General features: G+C 42.8%; 1 protein-coding gene across 1 annotated transcript in view; it reads left to right on the forward strand.

Annotated features, from left to right (window-relative positions):
- Nucleotides 1-8,671: 8,671 nt before the first annotated feature.
- Nucleotides 8,672-21,124, forward strand: part of STOX1 (storkhead box 1) — a 54,825-nt gene continuing 42,372 nt past the window's right edge. The window contains exon 1 of the mRNA XM_043926962.1: nt 8,672-9,054. Coding sequence (XP_043782897.1) covers nt 8,745-9,054 — 310 coding nt within the window. The 5' untranslated portion in view covers nt 8,672-8,744. The remainder of the gene's footprint in view (nt 9,055-21,124) is intronic.

Here is a 21,124-nt window from a genome sequence, read left to right on the forward strand (position 1 = left end):
TAAATATAAAAGGCAATATTGACATAAGAAACCATGACATTGTAAATGCAGTGATTGCCGCTGAATTGTTCATTTTAAAATAAACAATCTTAAAAAATAAATAAAATAAACAATCTTGATTTATTTAGAACAATTTATATTATGTGAATAGCACATCACTTTTTGAAAATTAGGAATTCTTTCGAATAACTATGCAGTCTCCAGAAAACAAGTTTTTTTTTTAATGAAGTGATCCATCAAAAGGTTTTAAGAAGTAAGGTCTGCTCATCTTATTAAAATATTACAATGTGCACATAAAAATTTACTTACAGTAGAGTTTTAGGCAATCTAGTACAAAAAAAGTTGCCTTTAAAAAAGTATTTTCACTTGTAAGAAATGCATTTTGAGAACTCACTGGCCCTTGGAGGTGGGTCAAGTAGAAAACCTAATGCTCTTGAATTCCAAGGAAGCTGATCACTACACATGGCTCTAATAAAGTTTTGCCATAAACATCTGTGGGAAATCTGAGAGTAATCTTGTGGAGGGATATTAAATTTGCAGGGCCTGTTGGCTGTTTACCCCTGTAGTGTTAGGTCCCCTTGTGGTAAATGAGGTAAATTCTTGGACACTTTTTCCTGAGGAGTCTAGAGAGCTCTAGGGCTTTGTAAGAAAGGCTGCCTTTCACTTTTTAAGCCCTGGTTTGACTCTAACCAGGTTAACCTTGTGACCTTGAATTGTTTGTGTGAAATGAGGTGGAGATCTCAGTTCTGCCTTAAGGAAATGCCTTTCACATCGAAACTGGCACTAATTGGTCTCCCTGTTGACAGGGTTAGCTGAGAGGCTCCTGATTAAATGGGCAGTGAGAACAGAAACTAAACCCCCACCTCAGCTCAGCATGTCAGCCGGAGGACAAGCAAGGGCAGCTACCAATTCTCCCCTCTTCCAGCAGCATCCAACATGCAGAGCAACTGGGTTGAACCAGGAGGCCTACCATTTGTGCACTAAGAATACTTTCCATATGTCTGGCCCTGTTCTGTGAAGCAATCTTGACATGAATAGAGCTCTAAACCAGGATTCTGCAGTCTTCTGTAAAGGGCCGGAGAGGAAATATTTTAGGTCTTGCAGACCATATAGTCTGTTGCAACCACTTAACTCTGCTGACAAGAGCAGCCATAGAGAATGCATAAATGAAAGAGTGTGCTGGTGTTCCAGTAAAACATAATGGACAACCCAACATTGTAAGTCAACTATGCTCCAGTAAAATTTAGTTTAAAAAAACGTAATGGCCATAAATTTGAATTTCATTTAATTTTCCCATCAAGAAATATTATTCTCTTTATTTTTTTTTCCTTCAACTATTTAAAAATGTAAGTATCAGTCTTAGCTTGCAGGCCATACTAAAACAAGCAGTAGGCTAAATATGACCCACCATCCATAGTTTGCCCATCTCTGCTCTAGACTTGAGTGTCGAAGATCTCTCTCACTTTCTCTCTTGGCTCAAACACTAACTAGCTATGGACCCTGTGCAACTCTAACTTCTGTGGCCCTCCCTCAGATTATGAAGTATTTTGACAGAACAGATGAAACAAAATTCCTTTTAGCTATACTGTAAGATTTCCTGATTCCATTACAGGAGAAGAAGTCAAGCCAAGCAATGTTATTTTATGTATGTGGAATGGAAATTAGTTTACCTAAGGGAAACAAATCTTAATATATCCTCAGTGTGAATCTTTGTCCTAATATGAGGAACAATGTCACAGCTCTGATAGTAAGATCAAAATTTGTAGCCTCCTAACTCTATACAAAGGCTCATTTATACCACTTTTATTTTTCCGGTGCTATTCTTTCCTATTGTTGTTTTTTTCGTTTGTTTGGTTTTGGTGAGTGAAGAGAACACAATGCCAGAGATTATTAGAAAGCAGACATTTTTCTCCTTTAAAGATGTTACTTTAAAATATTAATTTTTTTCTGGTCTTACTGGCAACTATATTTTACAAGCACTCAGCTACCTATATGTACTTTGTTGTTAGAGATGATGACTGAGGGTTAGTAGTAATTTTTACTGAAGAGCAGAAAAGACAATCACCAACTTATTCAACAAATTGACATACATATTTAAAGGTGAAGATATTTTAAGAGCATATTTGTTTCTTCATAAATCACATTTCACGTGTCCCTTCATTTGTCCCTTTGTTCTTCATATCCAAATATCCAGACAGTGTTTGTATCTCATGTTTCACATTCAATTTGTTCAAAGTGTTCAGTAACCCAAATAAGGCCCACACTTTGTTGCTTTGGTTGGCATGTGTCTTAAGTCTTTTTTTTTTATTTTAGCGGGGGAGGGCTTGCCACATGGTGTGTGGGATGGGATCGAACCCCTGCCCTCTGCACTGGGAGCATGGAGTCTGAACCACTGGACTGCCAGGGAAGTCCTCCCCTGCTTTGTTTTTCTTGTCATGAAAAGAAAAACATTAGATTGTAAACTACTTGAAATAATGGAAATGCATCCTTTATGATTGTATCCTATTTATTACCCAAGGCAGTGCCTGGAATTCAGCAGGCTCAGTAAGCATTTGTTCTTTTATTATAGATTCTTCTATAAAGCTGCGTGTTTCATTCAGTTCCTCTGTAGAACAGAGTGGTCAGTGAGTTACATCTAGGCCTAAAGCAGGGTTGTTTGGTACCAACTTGAACTAGTTCTCTGGTACCACACTTTTGTTCTTTATCATCTTGTTCAGGGATCTGTTTCTTTGCTTTTGAGCAGGGATGTGGGGGCATTCTAGAGGATACATAGATGAATAAAAGATAATCCTGGACTCCTGCTTAAACAACTGGTAACAGGTAGACAGGCTGTCAGAACAGGGAAAGCAACACTTTGTTTCACAATCCATGAGATTTCAGTGTGAGGAAAGTTAGCATCCTTCTTCCCCATAAGAAAGCAGAGAAGAGAGACTTGTAGCTGGAAGGCAGGGGCCTCACTGGAAACAGTTCATTTGAAATCTGGGCACCTGGAGTGAGGACAACTCATTTTTGATCAGATATGCCTGTAAATAGTGGGATACCCAGGCGGCACAGTGGTAAAGAATCTGCCTGCCAAGCAGGAGACATGGGTTTGATCCCAGGGTTGGGAAGATTCCCCTGGAGAAGGAAATGGCAAGCTGTTCCAGTATTCTTACCTGGAAATTTTCATGGACAGAGGAGCCTGGCGGGCTACAATCCATGGGGCCACAAAGAGTCAGATATGACTGAGTACACACACAGGTAGGCTCCTTTAAAATGCCTGAAACTGAATTTGGCATCTTGCCTTAGGCCTCCATACTTTATTTTTTGGTGTCAGGGAAATAGTTAATCTGATTTTCCATGTTTCAAGTAATAGGAATTTTGCTGACTGGCTTTGGCTGCAGGGCACTTAGTTGCTATGCCTTTTTGACAGATTGCTGTTCCAGCTTTCCTTCCAGAAGTAATATTTTCCAGGTCTGAAACCTGCCCTCTGACCCCAAGTTTAATGGGGACGTGGAGTGATGGAGTCGGCTCGTTTTGGTTGGAAAACTTACTGGGTTTAATGGACCCAGTGCAGGGGAGCCGGCTGCCTTTACTTCCTTTAACTCAAAAATTACTGGGGCCTCTTTTTAATTGTAGAATTTTTTGAAAGTATAGAGAAGCTCATAGAAAGAAAAATTGTAATCTGTCTACAAACAATTTTTGTTAACATAATGATAATTATTTCAGTTGTCCCCTCCCCAAACAAAAGTAGGATTGTGGGGTGTTTTAAATGCTTTATGGATATTAATTCCTTTAATGAAGTAGGGAGGGGCAGAGTGATGGAAAGTTTTGTACTGGCTTCTGACAAAGATGTTCCTTGACCAAAGTACACAGTCAGTTCTTTATGAGCTCTGTTGTTAAATTTTTATTTATTTATAGTATTTTTTTAAATTTTTATTGAAGTATAGTTGACTGATAATGTTGGGTTAGTTTCAGGTATATAGCAGAGTGATTCAGTTGTACATCCATAAATATATTTTTCTCCAGATTCTTTCCCATTATAGGTACTACAAGATACTAAATAAGTTCTCTGGGCTATACAGTAGATTTTTGTTGTTTCTTTTCTGAGTCCTCTTTTTGACTAGGCCCCAAATTTGGCCTCATCTTAATCCTCTGCCTGCCCTGCCCAAGAATATTGCTAAATCAGGTTAGGACAAATCCTTTAACTGATCAAGTTCTGCATCCCCCACCCCAATGTATAAATCCTCGAGGTTTAGCAAGGATTCCCCATCCTTGATGTCTCCTATTAGTGCTTTTCTATCCACTGACTTCCTTACTCTGCTCCTCGGCAAAAATCCCAAGCTTCTTTGCTCCATAGCTATCTTTGCTATCTAGACTTGGCAGTAGACTTGGGCAAAATTTTCCTTACCATTTTAACAAGGTTAAATAGTTTTTAATAGTTGTTGTTGCTGTTTTTTTTTAATCATTTCTCACATCAGAATTATGGAGTTTCTGATATTCTTAGCCTCTTAGTGTTCCAAGCTAAGGATCTTTTTTCGCCAATGTTTATTTCTTTTTTTGACCTCTTGCCATTGAGAAGATAAAGAAGTGAAATGTTTAAAGGCAGGCTTCCCTGGTGGCTAAGTGATAAAGAATCCACCTGCCAATGCAAGAGACATGGGTTTGATCCCTGATCCAGGAATATCCCACACCTGAGCAAGACAATACTTTATCCTCTGCTCTAGAGTCTGGGAGCCACAACTGCTGAGCCTACACACCCTAGAGCCCATGCTCCACAACAAGAGAAGCCACCACAACCAGAGAATAGATCCTGCTCTCCACAACCACAGAAAAGCCTGCGCAGGAACAAAGACCCAAAGCAGCCAAAAACACATAAATAAAAACAATTTTAAAAATAAATGTTTAAAGGCAAATCTGAATCAACTTGGGGATATCTGACCCTCAGGCTCTTTTTCATCTCTTGGAACCTCATTAGGCTCAATGATTACCGAAACTGCATTAGGGTTTCTACTGTTGGGAATGAAGGTGGAGCTGTAGAATTGTGAAGCTGCGAGGGACTCCAGGAAATCTCTCAGGTCAGTCAAGTGTTCTTACTCTCAGTTTACAGACAAAGCTACTGTGGCCCAGAGTCTTGCCTAAATAAAACAGCTAGAATAAAGGTAATGTTTTTTCTTTAAAAAGAAATGGCATTAAGTGTCCTTCCCCTGCTCCCACTTCCTTTCTTCTGTCCTTGAGTCATCACAGTTGCTTGGGAAAGCCTCACATTTCCCTTTGGGAAATAGAAACAAAAGTCTCTATGGCTTTTATTTTTTTCCTCTGATAAAGGAAAGAAATGTGCTGTAGAAGCAGAAATGGTCATAATAAATTGAACCCAGATATCAAATGCTCTTTAAATCAGCCTAAAGTGTCAAGGCTTGATTTTCTGAGTTAAGGGGAAGGAACTTCAACTTGATGAATTTTAGTGTGCAAAAAATTTTGAGGTAGTTAATACTGAGTATAACGTGTGTCATAAAATGACTCCAGAGAAACAACTGAACTGCAGATGCCTGGATGTGTGGGACCTGGGTGCATGTTCCTTGAGGCTTTGACCTCGGCATTGATTGTTGGACACCAAGGTCTTCCTGTGATTCACCCTCAAAACAGAATGCTTCTGTGTATGGTGGTGACACCAGGCTAGCAAGAAAGCAAGAAAAACAGGGTTATCCTGGATCAAGCACTAGTTAAATCAGATTTGATTCAGATGGAACAAATCTATGACCCAGATACTGGGCTATATGATAGGTCACAGAGATGAATCAGGCAGAAGCTTGGCCCTCCAAGAATCTCAAGTTGCCTAATGAGACAGGTAAGTAAATATTATAACTTTTAACACACAGGTATTATAAGAGGGTTAACAAAGCTCTAAGCACAGATGTAATTTTCCTGGATGTGTCACAGGTTTTATGAGCTGGCCTTTGTAGTATACCACCTGATGGAAAGGGGAGAGGCCTTCTAGGCAGAGGAAATAGGGTGAGCAAAGATGTGGAAGCTTATTTGGGAAGGTGTGTTATTTTGAGTAGCTGCAGCATAAGATCCTTGGTGTGGATTGGAGGAGGAAGGCAAGGATGGAAATGGAGGACAGGCTGGATAAGACAGGCTGGAATCAGGGTGTGAAGAGCACTGAATCAGGATTATTGAACTGGATCATCTGTCCTAAGATAGGACAGACACCAGGCAGGTATGAGCATCAAATGACCCAGTTCATCTTTTCTAGCAATTACAGTGTAGCAAGAATGAATTTGTTAACCTTCAGTTTTCTAAACCAAATAAGCTCACATGTTCTATTTGCCAGAGTTGGCCATGTCTTGACCATGTTTCGGGAAGTCTACTCCTTGGAACTGTCACACACAAAAAAACCTGGGGGTTTACGTGATACCCAGAAAACGAGGAAAACAGGGCTTGATATTTTTCCTGGGGTGCTCATTCAGTTACCTCAGCACCCGCTGACACACAGTACTGATGTCAGTGTCACTTGCACTCACCACCAAGTTTGTTCGGAGAGGCCCCAGCAATGGTCTTGACTGCATTGCCTCAGAGAGCCTGTCACTGTGGTTCTCAAGGCTGATGCCTTAGAGTGTAGTCTCTACAAGTATCCGCAAGCGTCCCTCCATATAGGGTGCCCCCATAGTGCCACTCTCTCAGTTCAGTCAAAGGCACTAGCTTCCTATTCCCTTCTCTCTAGGATAAGCCACCTCAATCTTTCTAATGGTCTTGAAGCCCAAAAACTCCTTATTGATCCTAAGGTCCTGTCCCATGAAATGCCACTGTATTTTTGCAGACATTAACAAATCAGATGACCTAAATCTTCACGAAAAGTAAAAATGGGAGACACAATGAATGTGCTTTGAGACTCTGGAGATATGGTGAGATTGTACCGGCAGGAATTTCAGGCCTGATAACGTGGGCAAGAGAGAGATCATCTGGAAATAGGAGAGGGGAAAAGTGAAATACATTGTTGGCAGTTATTTGTTCTGGAGGGAAGATGGGGCTCAATAATATTACCCTCTTTCAGATGGTTAATTCTGAGAATAAAATTACACATGTCACATTCTCAATACAGTTCTAGGTAGAGTGAGCTGAGTGTAAATGGAAATTATCATTATCATGCCATAGATACTAGAAATATAGAGATATCATAGACACTGTCATAGATGCTAGATATAAAGATTAAAGTCATAGTTCCCCAGGCTGGGGAACACAGTAATGTCATCTCTCACGACAGTGAGGAGGAGCTTGGCTATACAGATAGACATTTTAGTTCATTTGGGCTCTCTGCTGTATTTATCTATCTATCCATCTCAGAAATGAAATATGAGATGGTTGTCTCAGGTTTGCCTGCTTATGTAAACTGAACATTGCGTCAGACTTAATTTGTCATAGGGAGCCCTGACTGGGAAGTTGTCTGACTCCATTTCTTACTATCTGTATGACCAGGAAGTGCTTCTGAATCCAACCTAGCTTCAGTTACCTTACCTGTTAAAAACAGAAAGAGGGACAGATACTAAGAGAAGTTAACATGGAGTTGTGAAATTAAGGCCTCCAGCATACAGTGTTCACTATATGTTAGCTCTAGCTATTAACAACATCCCCTATCATTTACTGTGATAACGACTCACTAGGAGGAAGGTAAGATTACCTCAAATAATTGTAGTTGTTACTGATAACTGATAAGCTGAGGGAGTGGGAATCTGGACTGACTCCCAAGTCTCCTCAAGCCCCTCTGCTCCCTCTTAAAGTGCTGATTATAAACTGCCCTTCCAGTCCTTTCTGTTCTTACCCCCAGGAGCTCTCACCCACTGCAACGGTCAGGATTCCAGCCTTTTCTCCCCTCAGCATCTGAACTGTCCCCCATGCTGCGAGGCACTGGCTAGAGTCTGCTGTGACAGATCAATCACAGGTTTCTTTCCGAACACTCCTGGAAATTCTTGTCTGAATTCCCATCCCAACCGAGGCCTGAATTCCACGGATTTCACCACAGCGCCTCGCCAGCCGATCGAGATGGAGCCTCTGGATCATTTTATGTCCCTTAACACTTCACGTGAATGGGATAACCCAGGAGCGGGACCAGACACTAGAACCTCAGAAAGTCACGAAAAAGGTTCGTAGACTTGAGTCCCAACTCCTTATTTCACTACAGAGTAAACGGAGGTCGCAGAGGCAAAGTAACTTACGCAAACTGATTAGAAGCAGACGGAGACCTAACCCCTGACCCGAGGGAGTGCACCCCTCGTGGCGTCTTCTTGGGGGCGATCCCAAAGCCAGGGCCAAGGCGGCCATCCTAGTCCTCCGGGCTCTGCAGAACACCGGCCTGCCGCTCGCGCCGCAGTTGGAGGCAGCTTGCTTCCTCGGGAGCTGCGGGCGCCCCCCGCCCACCGGTCGGGTAAAGTCCCAGTGACGGCCGGTGGGGGAAGAGGAGCTCCGGGTTGCCGGAAAGCAGGGAAGTGGGCAGTCCCCCGGGGTGGGAGTTGGGGGATTGGGCTGGGGTGTGGAGAATGACCTGGGAGTTCAGCACTTGGAAACCCCTACTGGCCGCCTCTCGGGTGAGAGCAGTGGCCGTCCCCAGGCTGCACGTCCCGCCCCACCCGCTGCCCGGCGCTCAAACCGACCCCGCCCCCTGGAGCCCGGTTCCCCCGGCAGCCGGCGCCGCGCACAGTAAGCTGATCCCTCCCGCAGACCGCGGGCACCAGCGCACCGAAGCTGCGGGCCCTGGCCGCCGAGGCAGCATGGCCCGGCCCGTGCAACTGGCGCCAGGTTCCTTGGCGCTGGTGCTGTGCAGGCTGGAGGCGCAGGAGGAGGCGGAGGGTGCGGAGGAGCCTGGCGGGCGCGCCGTGTTCCGCGCCTTCCGAAGAGCCAACGCGCGCTGCTTCTGGAACTCGCGGCTGGCGCGCGCCGCCTCGCGGCTGGCCTTCCAGGGCTGGCTGCGGCGCGGGGTGCTGCTGGTGCACGCGCCGCCCGCCAGCCTGCAGGTGCTGCGCGACGCCTGGTGTCGCCGGGCCCTGCGCCCGCCGCGGGGCTTTCGCATCCTGGCGGTGGGTGAGTGCGGGGCCCGGAGGGGAGAGCGTCCGGCGCGACCTGCGGGACCGAGCCCGGGCCTTTGGGGCGGGAACTGGCGGTGGAGGGTGCGGGTTTGGGAGCGCAGACAGAGTGGCTGGGGAAGGACTGTCCTGAGACGTTCCTTCTTGCTGGGACACGAGAGCTTCCACCTTCAACAAGACATGACTGGACGCTGCCCTGGGCCGACTTTAGGGTGTCTCCATTCCTCAGCTCTTTGAGGCAGTGAAGTGCACAGGTTCCTGATCGAAGGAACTTTCAGGCTGGAAAAGTGATGTTTTAGGGAGAGAGGTTTAGGGCCCGGGGAGCCGGAGCTGTGCGGTCAGGAGACCGGGGCCTCAGCCCGGGCTTCATGGGTGGGGGTGCTTAGGAAATGTACACCAGGAGCTGGCCAGAATCTACCGATTGTCAACTGGCTGATGTTTTGTTTGATTTGTTTCAAATTACACGCTTGGAGTGGACAACAGGCTGTGGTTTTCATGCCATGCTCTACTGGGTGGTGTGGTGGTCTTGGAACAGAGCCTAGTGGAGGGTTTGGGGTCGTTAACTACTAGGGAAAAAGAAATGACAAATGGCGTTCTGGATACATCCCGCCCCATTAGCTAGATAGGGAGAATTCCTCCTTTCCAGTCTTTTCAGAGTCCATTTGTTAGGAGACAGCAGCTTTTTGCTTGTGTAAAATAGCTTCTCGTTAAGAACATAAGCCACTGCATCACTGAGTGGTCTCTGTTACCCACTAAACTCATGTGGGTGTCAGCTCCCTGTAAACAGCCTGGTTCTGTCTGCATTTATATGGGGCTTTGAGTACCATTTGATGGTGTGCTATTGACAAGTCACCAGTTGTTTCAGCCCTCAATTTTGACTCCTACCAAAGAACCCCTCTCTGTCTCAGCCCATAAATCATCCTCTGAGGAGGAGGAGAACAAGGAGCAGCAAATAAAATATATTTGTTTTAGTCCCCAGGTGTAAGGGAGCAGGATAGCATGAGGTACTTGATGTTGTGTATCGTCTGCTCAGAGGTGACGTCTCTACATCCTAGGCCAGTGAGGTTGAACTTTGGCTTCTCACCTCCATGCATCCAATTCTGTGTGATACCTCTACCCACCCCCACTCTTCTTCCCTAAAGAGCTCATTTGCAAAGCCACACACACACATTTCATCTCCTTTTACTTGCAGGAATGAGTGAAGAAAATAGGTTTCTGGCTTTGATAGCGGTGAACCAAGTAGCCAAGCCAAAATTCTCAAAGGGGAAGGGATCTTTCAGACAGGCTGGATGAAAAGCTCTTTTCAGTCCTGTGTCCTCGGTTTTTCTGGTTTGAATTAGTGGCTGCATTCTCTGGTTCCCCCATCCCCCTTTCAAAGGGTGAGCACACAGCATATTGCAGAGAGGGAATGGATGGAGTTGGGGTCTGGACCTGAGGGTGAAATAGAGAGGGCTTGTGCTAAGCCAGAGGCAGCTGTGATGCTGCTACCTGAGGTGTAGCCAGCAGTGGTGAATGCCGGTTCCTGAACTGACCCTGTTTGCTGCCATCTGAAAGATGCATTGGACAAAGTGAACATATCACCAGGTACTCTTAATTCTCCACCCACTAGACAGTGCTGCCTCATTGCATAGTTCAGGATATTATGGACACTGTATTCTACGGAGAGTGCAGCACAGTGGTCTTTACTCTGGGTCATCTCCCCTGATGGGGGGCTCTTGGAAGGAATAGTTTTGAGGTTATTTAACAGAATATTGATAAGAATTTGAACATAATTTGTACAAAACCACCTACTGGGATATTTTGAGGAACAAAACAGGGAAGATCTTATTTGATGCTGGTCAGTGGATACACATGGGGAGAGAGGTTTGTTTTAAATGTATTCGCTAATTACTAGTCTAATTTGGAGGTGCTTGGGTCAGATTGCAGGAGAGGAGGCATCAGGGCAACTCGTGGGCCACCTCAAGAGTCCCAGAAGGTGGTGAGAGGAGGGGGAGTGGATTTCTCTCAAAGACACTGGAAATTTCAGTCCACTTGCTTTCACAAGTCTGGCAGGTCTGGCTTCCAGAAGCTAAAATGAGCTTCCAGGAAGGCAAGGAAGAGCAGCTGAGAACTAATGCAGGTTTTCACTCCACTCTCAGTACCTTGTGGGAAAGAGCAAAATGTTAGAAAAAGACACAAAGAATCAATTTGGTCAGATCAGCTTGGTCTCTTTCCTATAGATTTTTCATTGTTTTGTTTTTTGAGGCTCATGTACTCCTATATAAGGGGTTCCCTGGTGGCTTAGCGGTAAAGAATCTGCCTACCAATGCAGGCGACGTGGGTTTAATCCCTGGGTCCATGGGAGAAGGAGTCCCATGGACACAGGAGCCTGGCGGGCTACTGTCCATGAGGTCACAAAGAGTTGGACATGAGTTAGCAACTAAACAACTCCTATATAATAGCATTTGGGCTTAGGAAGTGTTGCTGACCAGCCCAGACAAAATGCAGGGAGGAAAGGAGGAATGGCCCTCAGTTTTATAAACCCACTGTGCTCCATGGGTCCTTCTCTTAGGCTTCCAAACCTGGGGTCATGGTGGCCTTGTAAGATCTGAGGAAGGATTGCTGTGGCCAAGCAGACAGGAGTGGCCTGAACCCCAGGGACAGATTTGAATTTAAGGCCTGTAGGGGTTTGTTTCTCCCTTGTTTTGTGCATCTTCTTTCCCTATTCACTTTCTCTACCCCAGCTTTACTCTGGTGAGAAAAATAGTTTCCAGGCTGACAGTATTTCCCTAAGAGGCCGAAGGGTCTTTAGCAGGGTAACCAGGCTCTAACTCTTCTTTTGTGCTCTAGTCCTCAAGTGTTTTCTGTTCTTTTTTTAAAAAATTAGCAAATGACCTTAACAACTGATGGGTTGAGCTCTGGAAGCTTCCCAAAACTGCAGGTGGTGGAGGTTGGGGGACACCTGTGTTTGTTTGGATGAATCAGTTCTTACTCGAGGACCACACCCACTGGGGAGTTGAAAGGTTAATGATGGCCTCCTGGGGTAAGGGAGGGGAGGCCACTTGGCCAAACCAGTTTGTTTTCCGAAATTTATAGTTGAGGTATCCCAAGTCTTTCACACCCAGTGTGGCCTTTCATCTTTTTCATTGAATGAGAATGATAATAAGAATGCCTGTGCGGAGTTCCTTGGTGATCCACAGTGGTTAGGATTCTGGGCTTTCACTGCTGTGGCCAGGGTTCAATCCCAGAAACTAAGATCCTTTAAGCTGTGACTTTTTCAAAATACTTGCTTCATTAATGTATTCATATGCTAGGTACTGTTCTAGTTTTTTTTTGTTTTTTTGTTCAAGGAGAGAATGAAGTCAGCCTGTGTACTTCATATTTAGTTCAAGAGGGGAGAGCTGAGTGGGAGCCTGTGTTCTGGAAGCTGGCTGGTTCACACACAGTCTTCTGCATCCCACAGTGACAGATGTGGGCACTGCAAGACCTGATTCTTGCAAGTCTCTGATTCAGCTGGACATGAGTACCCTGGTGTGTGCTTTGAAGGGTACTAAAGATCAGGCTGTCAGGTTGGTGAAGGGGAGGTGATGGGAGGATTTTCCCACCTCTCCTCCTGTCTCTCTTACCTGCTCCTTGACACATCTCTGAGCACAGACTTATCAAGGTAAAATGACAAGTGCTCCTTCTGAGTAGAGTCCAGCCAGTAATTTATGCTAGGTGTAAATTTCAAACTCTGTTCTGAGATCTTATTTGGGGCAATAGTTCGAGGACACATAGACCCTGATGGTACAAGAGTTGAGCAAACATCAGAAATGTTCTGACTTACTTTATCTGATTTTGGGGATGGCAGGGGGGTGGGGTTGGGAGAGATGGTGAGGAGAGGGGATGATCCAACTCCTCTTCTTCCTTGTTTCTGGAGTCCTGTCATGAACTGGCAGTAGGGCCTCTTGTTGGGTTCAGTAGCTAATGGAATTTTTAGATGAAATTAACATTTAGTGAAATCCCCAAATCATAAATGTAGCATTTCATGCAATTTTCATATAATATACATGAATGTAACCCAAATTTCCAACAGAGTTTGAAAAATTATCATTACCCTAGAAAGTTCCCTCTGCCCCTTCCCAGTCAGCTCTGCCCCCACCCTCAGAAGTACACTTTTCTGTGTAAACCATAAATTAAGTTTGCTTGTTCAAGCGCTTCACATAAGTGAAATCACAGACTATGTACTCTTTTGTGTGAGAATTCTTCATTCAGCCCAATGTTTCTGAGATTTACCTCTGTTGCATTATTAATTTGTTCTTTTTTTTTTTTTTTAAATTTGTTCTTTTTTATTGCTCAGTAGAAATCCATTTTACTAATGTCAATATATTATGGTTTATTCATTTATCCTTAGATGGACTTCTGGGACATTTCCAGTTTATGGCTAATATGAAAAACTTTTATGAATATTTCTGTACACTTTTTTAATGCTTTTATTTCTTCTGGGTCCTTACTTAGGAGAGGAATTGCTGACTCCTTAAGTAGGTTATGTTTAGTTTTATGGCACCTTTTCCCAAAGTGGTTGTACCATTTTACACTCATTTTATATTCCCCAAAGATTTTCTGCAGTGTTTTCTACTAGAAGTTTTATGGTTTTACATTCAGGTCTATAAGCCATTTTGTTTATGTGAGTTCCTTAGTGGCTTAGTCGGTAAAGAATCCGCCTGCGATGCAGGAGACCTGGGTTTGATCCCTGGGTTGGGAAGATCCCCTGGAGGAGGCCATGGCAACCCCTTCCAGTAGCCTTGCCTGGAAAATCCCCGTGGACAGAGGAACCTAAAGGGCTGCAGTCCATGGGGTCACAAAGAGTCAGACACAGTTGAGCAACCAAGCACAGCACAGCACGTGAATGGTATGAGGTGTAGTTTGAAGGTTTTTTTTTTCTTTTTGCATATGGGTGTCCAGTTGTTCATGACAATTTGTTGAAAAGACTAGCCTTTCTCATTGAATTCCATTTGCAACTTTGTGGAAAATCAATTGAGTATATGTGTAAGGGGCTATTTCCATTCATCTAGAGTCTGTCCTTTCACCAATACTATACTTATTGTACTTCATAGTAAGACTTGAAATCAGATGTTGTGAGTCCTCCAACTTTGTTCTTCCTCAAAATTGTTTTGACTACTCTAGGTTCTTTGTTCTTACACATAAATTTTAGAATCAGCTTGTCAATGTCTTTAAAAAAAAATACACCTGGAATTTTAATTGGGATTGTATTGAAACAATATATTAATTTGAAGTTAGATGAGAAATTAATCCTGGCTTTCCTCAAACTGCTCTGGTTTTAGAAATGATAGTCTTGCATCTTAGGAACCCCCTCTATCCCAGGCAGACTGGGATGCTTGGTCACCCTTATTTGGGGAGAATTGACATCTTAACAATTTATGAACATGGTATATCTCTGAGTGGTCTTAATTTGTCTTGGCAGTGATTTGTACTTCTAAGTGTTTAAGTCCTAAATATCTTTTGTTAATTTATGTCCCTGAAAACAATTTTGGATTCTATTGTAAATAGAATTACTTTAAAATAAACTTTTTAAAAAATTAAAATAAACTTTTTTATTTTGGAAAAATTTTAGATTTACAGAAAAGCAGAGGTAGTACAGAGTTTCATATTCTTTACCCAGTTTCACATAATGTTTTACCTTACTTTAAAAGAAGTTGAGATATAATTCCCATAACATACAATTAACCATTTTAAGGTGTACAATTCAGTAGGTTTTAGTATATTTACAATTGTACAATCATTTCCATTATCTAATTCTAGAACATTTTCCTCACCTCCAAAGAAACTGTACCCACTAGCAATTTTTCCCCATTCTTCCCTTGCCCAAGCCTCTGCCAACCAGTAATCTACCTTCTACCTTTATGAATTTGCCTATTCTGGACATTTCATGTAAATGGAATCCACACAATATATGGTCTTTTGTGTCTGGTACATTTTACTTAGCATAATGTTTTCAAGGTTCCTTCATGTTATATCTTATGTAGTTCGTTTTTATGGCTGAATAATATTCCACTGTATGGATGTACCACATTTTGCTTATCTACTCATCAGTGGATGGTTATTTGAATTGGTTCCACTTTTTGGCCACTGTGAAGAATGCTATCAACATTTCTATGCAAGTTTGTGTGTAGACGTATTTTTATTTTTGGGTAGATCCCATTTGGTTATTTTTTTTTAAATAATGGATGGGAAATTGTTTGATTATTTAGTTTTTGGTTGCATTGTGAAACTTGTGGAATCTCAGATCCCCAGACCAGGGAGTGAACATATGTCCTTGGCAGTGAGAGAACCAGGTCTCTAACCACTGGACCACCAGGGAATTCCCCACTGATTATTATTTTTCTTAAATAATTTGTTTCTCTGATGAGATTTCTAACCTGTTCATTACAAATATGTTTTCTTTCTTTTTAAAAAATCTTTCAAAATAGCTATACAAGCTTCTTTAAAAATCCTTGTATCTGCATATGGGCCACCAAAAAAAAAATTCCTTGTTAATTCTGCCATCTCAGTCATCTCAGGATCAGTCTCATTGGTTGCCTTTTCTTTGGAATGGCTCATTTTGTTTGTATTGTCTAGACATAGATTGTATCTCTGACATTATGAGTCATATGTTGTAGAGACTCTGGATTATTATTTTCCTCAGTAGAGTTTGTTTGTTTGTTTGTTTATCAAGCAATTAATTTGGCTGTGCTCAAATCTCTGAACTGTCTCCCCTGCAGTAAGTGGCAGGTTAAAATCTCTTAAGGTAGGCTGCTTGTGCCCTCTGCATGCATAGTTCATAGTTCAGTCATGAGTTTATATTTAGAATTTGGGGTTCCACCTCCATGGCTCATTCCTTTTGAGCATCACTTTTTTGCTGTTGTAGCTGCTCCAAAGTGGCCTTAGATTCTTTAATCCAGTAAGATCAGCTTTTGTGTTTCTACCATAGTTTCAGTCTCCTGGCCTGGCTCCTAATGTAGCTTGCCTTTAGGTGAAGGGCCCTAAAAAATGAGAGACTTCTGTATTGCCATTTCCTTCTGAGAGGACTGCCCTTCCAGTTTCTACTGATTTTGGTTGCTTTTCAGTACTTACAGGTTAAAGTTTTTATATTTTGTCCAAAATTTATGGTGGTTTTTTGCAAGAGGGTTGGTCTAATAGTATCTTGTCCATCATTATTAGAAATGAAACCTCATTAATGGGTGTTTTTAAGTCCTGCCTTTTTCTCTTTTAGAACATCATGACCACAGATAAATTAATGGTTATGACAAGATCATTTAGTGTTCGTCGCTCAGTTGTGTCCAGCTCTTTGGGACCTGTGGACTGTCAGGCTCTATCCATGGAATTCACCAGATCAGAATACTGGAGTATTCGCTTCTTCAGGGGATCTTTCCAACCCAGGGATCGAAACAGGGTCTCCTGTGTTGCACACAGATTATTTAGCCAGTCATCAAAACAAATGGCTCTGTTCCATCTCTTCTTTCTCCCAAACAGACCTTGGTATCCAGTCTTTTATAGCTTGATTATCCTTTTTCTTCTGTTTAGTAGTAACCTAAAATAACTCTGCCCATTTTGCAGACAGGAAATGGAATGAATCAAGCCTCTGATGTGGCTGGTATTGTTTGGGTTTCTTACCTTGAGTTTCTTACCTTCCTCTCTATTCATCACCAGTTCTTCCAGGGTTCCTGTAAAGACTCTGGTAATTTTCACCAGCCAGTGCCCTTTCGCTCACTCTCCCCATCAGATCTGCCAGGCCTTTGGTTCATTCCAAGGTTTGGGAAATGGCAGAAACAGCTGCTCTGACCCTGCTCTCAGCTCCCTCCTTTCTACCCGGGATCTTTCCAGCCATGTTTTTCTGGCTTTGTTCTGCCAGATGTTGCCTTTTCCCTTATTCTGGGCAGGGGCAGCTGAAGGGTTTAGTTTGAAAGAGCCAAAGGGCTCACAACAGGGTGTCTTGTAGACATATTGCTGTTATCAAGCTGGATGATCTGAATGTTGCGTCTGGGTAGTTAATGAGTGTCCTTGGCTTCATGTTTTGATTTGGCAACTGGTGGATGAGAGGCGGCACCTCTGGTTGCCACCATGTATGTTGAGGTCCAGTGGGATGAAAAGCGCCGTTAAACTGAAAATCAACTTGGATTCCTCTTCCTTCTGTCTCATCCCCAGCCAGTATGTCACCAAGTGCTATGAGGCTTACTCCTTAGTGTCTCTCAAACCCACCCCTTTCTCACCATTTCCACTGCTACGACTTTATCCAACCAAGATCCACCATCTCCTACCTGCATTATGGCTCGAGTTTCCTCCCTTTTTGTGGTGCTGTCTCCTGGCTGGCCCTGGACACTCCAGTTCATTCCCCATCCTCCAGGTGGGCAGACTCTCAGCATCTAAACTACAGATATGAATCTGCTCTTTATCTGCTAGAGTCCCTTCTGCTTTTCTCCTTTTCTTTTCAGGAGAAGTCCAGAGCCTTTAACATGTGCTGCAAGGCTCTCTAATCCGAGTCTAGCCTGAACTCCCCCTCCACCCCATCCCCCCATCTTCTGAGAGGTGCCTGCCTTTCTTTATCAGTCAGGGATCAGTCAGAGAAACAGAACCACTGTGAAATATATATTAAGAGATTTATTACAAGGAATTGACTTTGCATGATTGTGAGGGCTGGCAAGGCAAGTCTAAAATCCATTGGTCTGGCCATCATGAAAGGCAGGCTGGAACTCTCAGGCACACGCCCAGGCTGTTCTGCATAAGTGGAGTTTCTTCTTTTTTTTTTTTTTTTTTGGAGTTTCTTCTTTTGAGGAGCCTCAGTTCTGCACGTAAGCCTTTTCAACTGAGAGAAGCCTAAATTGTCAAGGATCATCTCTCTTATTTAAGTTTTATTGACTTTAATCACATCTATAGTTTCAAAGTGAAGCCTAGATTAGCATTTGGTTGAATAACAGTGTCTATAGTCTAGCCAGCTGACATATAAGACTAACCATCACTTCCCTTCAGCCAGACCTGGGTACTGTGTTCTGAACACACTGGACTCTCACATAGGCTGTCTTTGCATGCTGTTCCCCCTGGGGTGTCTGAGATGGGTGCTCTTTGTTGTTGTTCAGTCACTAAGTTGTGTCCGACTCTTTGCAACCCCATGGACAGCAATACGCCAGGCTTCTCTGTCCTTCATGATCTCCCAGAGTTTGCTCAAACTCATGCCCATTGAGTCAGTGATGCCATCCAACCATTTCATCCTCTGTTGCCCCCTTCTCCTCTTGCCCTTAATCTTTCCAAGCATCAGGGTCTTTTCCAATGAGTTGGCTCTTTGCATCAGGTGGCCAAAGTTTTGGAGCTTCAGCTTCAGAATCAGTCCTTCCAATGGGTTGGAAGGACTTCCAACTCAGGGTTGATTTCCTTTAGGATTGACTGGTTTGATATCCTAGCTGTCCAAGGGATGCACAAGAGTCTTCTCTGGCATCACAGTTTGAAAGCATCAGTTCTTTGGTGCTCACCCTTCTTTGTGGTTCAACTCTCACATTCATACATGACTACTAGAAAAACCATAGCTTTGACTAGATGGACCTTTGTGGGCAAAGTGATGCCTCTGCTCTTTTAATATGCTGTCTAAGTTTGTCATAACTTTTCTTCCAAGGAGCAGATGTCTTAATTTCATGGCTGCAATCACTGTCTGCAGTGATTTTGGAGCCCAAGAAAATAAAGTCTCTCACTGTTTCCCCATCTATTTGACATGAAGTGATGGGAATGGATGCCATGATCTTAGTTTTTTGAATGTTAGATTTAAGCCAGCTTTTTCACTCTCTTTCACTCTCATCAAGAGACTTTTTTTTTTTTCTTTTTTTTTTTTTCATCAAGAGACTCTTTAGTTCCTCTTCCCTTTGTGCCATTAGAGTGGTATAATCTGCATATATGAGATTGTTGGTATTTCTCCCGGCAGTCTTGATTCCAGCTTGTGCTTCATCCAGCCCAGCATTTCTCTTGATGTACTCTGCAAAGAAGTTAAATAAGAAGGCTGACAATGTACAGCCTTGACGTACTCCTTTCCCAATTTTGAACCAGTCCATTGTTCCATGTCTGGTTCTAACTGTTGCTTCTTGACCCACATACAAGTTTCTAAGGAGGTAGGTAACGTGGTCTAGTATTCCTGTCACTTTAAGAATTTTCCATAGTTTGTTGTGATCTGTACAGTCAAAGGCTTTAGCATAGTCAATGAAACAGAAGTAGATGTTTTTCTGGAAATTCCTTGCTTTCTGTATGATCCAATGAATGTTGGAAATATAATCTCTGGTTCTTCTGCCCTTTCTAATGCCAGCATGTACATCTGGAAGTTCTCAGTTCATGTACTCCTGAAGCCTAGCTTGAAGGATTTTGAACATTACCTTGCTAGCATGTGAAATGAGCTCAATTGTATGATAGTTTGAACATTCTTTGACATTGCTCTTCTTTGGGATTAGAGTGAAAACTGACCTTTTCCAGGCCTGTGGCCACTGCTGTTTTCCAAATTTGCTGGCATATTGAGTACAGCACCTTCACAGTATCATCTTTTAGGATTTTAAATAGCTCAGCTGGAATGCCATCACCTTCACTAGTTTTGTTTGTAGAAATGCTTCCTAAGGCTCACTTCACTTCAGACTCCAGGATATCTAGCTCTAGGTGAGTAACCACACTGTTGTGATTATCCAGGTCAACAAGACATGTTTTCTATAGCTCTTCTGTGTATTTTTGCCACCTCTTCTAATGTCTTCTGGTTCTATTAGGTCCTTGCCATTTCCCCCTTTTATTGTGCCCATCCTTGAATGAAATATTTCCTTGATATCTCTAGTTTTCTTGAAGAGCTCTCTAGTCTTTCCCATCTATTGTTTTCCTCTATTTCTTTGCATTATTCACATAAGAAGGCTTTCTTATCATTCCTTGTTATTCCCTGAAACTCTGCATTCAGTTGGGTGTTTCTTTTCCTTTCTCCTCTGACTTTCGCTTCTTTTCTCTTCTCAGTTATTTGTAAGTTCTCCTCAGACAACCACTTTGCCTTCTTGCATTTCTTTTTCTTTGGGATGATTTTGGTCACCACTTCCAATACAATGTTACAAACCTCCTTCTATAGTTCTTCAGGCACTCTACCAGATCTAATCTCCCTTGAATCTATTTGCCACCTCCACCCCATATAATCCTAAGGAATTAGATTTAGGTCATACCTACATGGTCTAGTGGTTTTCTGTGCTTTCTTCAATTTAAGCCTGAATTTTGCAATAAGGAACTGATGATCTAAGCCATAGTCACCTCCAATTCTTGTTTTTGTTGACTGTATACAGCATCACCATCTTTGGCTGCAAAGAATATAATCATTCTGATTTCAGTTTTGACTATCTGGTGATGTTCATGTGTAGAGTTGTCTCCTGTGTTATTGGAAGAGGGTGTTTGCTATGACCAGTGTGTTCTCTTGGCAAAACTCTGTTAGCCTTTTCCCTGCTTCATTTTGTACTCAAAGGCCAAACTTACCTGTTAATCAAGGTATCTCTTGACTTCCTACTTTTGCATTCCAATCCCCTGTGATGAAAAGAACATCTTTTGTGTGTGTTAGTTCTAGAAGGTCTTGTAGGTCTTCATAGGACCATTCAACTTCAGCTTCTTCAGCATTAGTGGTTTGTCATAGACTTGGATTACTGTGATATTGAATGGTTTGCCTTGGAAATGAACTGAGATCATTTTGTTGTTTTTGGAATTATATACAAATACTGCATTTCAGACTCTCTTGTTGGCTATGAGGGCTACTCCATTTCTTCTAAGTGATTCTTGCCTACAGAATTAGACATAGTGGCCATCTGAATTAAATTTGCCTGTTCCCGTCCATTTTAGTTCACTGATTCCTAAAATGTCGATGTTCCTTCTTGCCATCTCCTGCTTGACCACTTCCAATTTACCTTGATTCATGGACCTAACTTTCCAGGTTCTTATGTAGTATTGTTCTTTACAGCATTGAACTTTATTTTCACCACCAGCCACATCCAAAACTGGGCGTCGTTTGCGCTTTGGCGCAGCTCTCTTTCTGGAGCTATTTCTCTGTGCTTCCCCAATAAGCATGT

The sequence above is a fragment of the Cervus elaphus genome, chromosome 15 (genome assembly GCF_910594005.1).
Source record: "Cervus elaphus chromosome 15, mCerEla1.1, whole genome shotgun sequence".
Classification (NCBI taxonomy): Eukaryota; Metazoa; Chordata; class Mammalia; order Artiodactyla; family Cervidae; genus Cervus; species Cervus elaphus.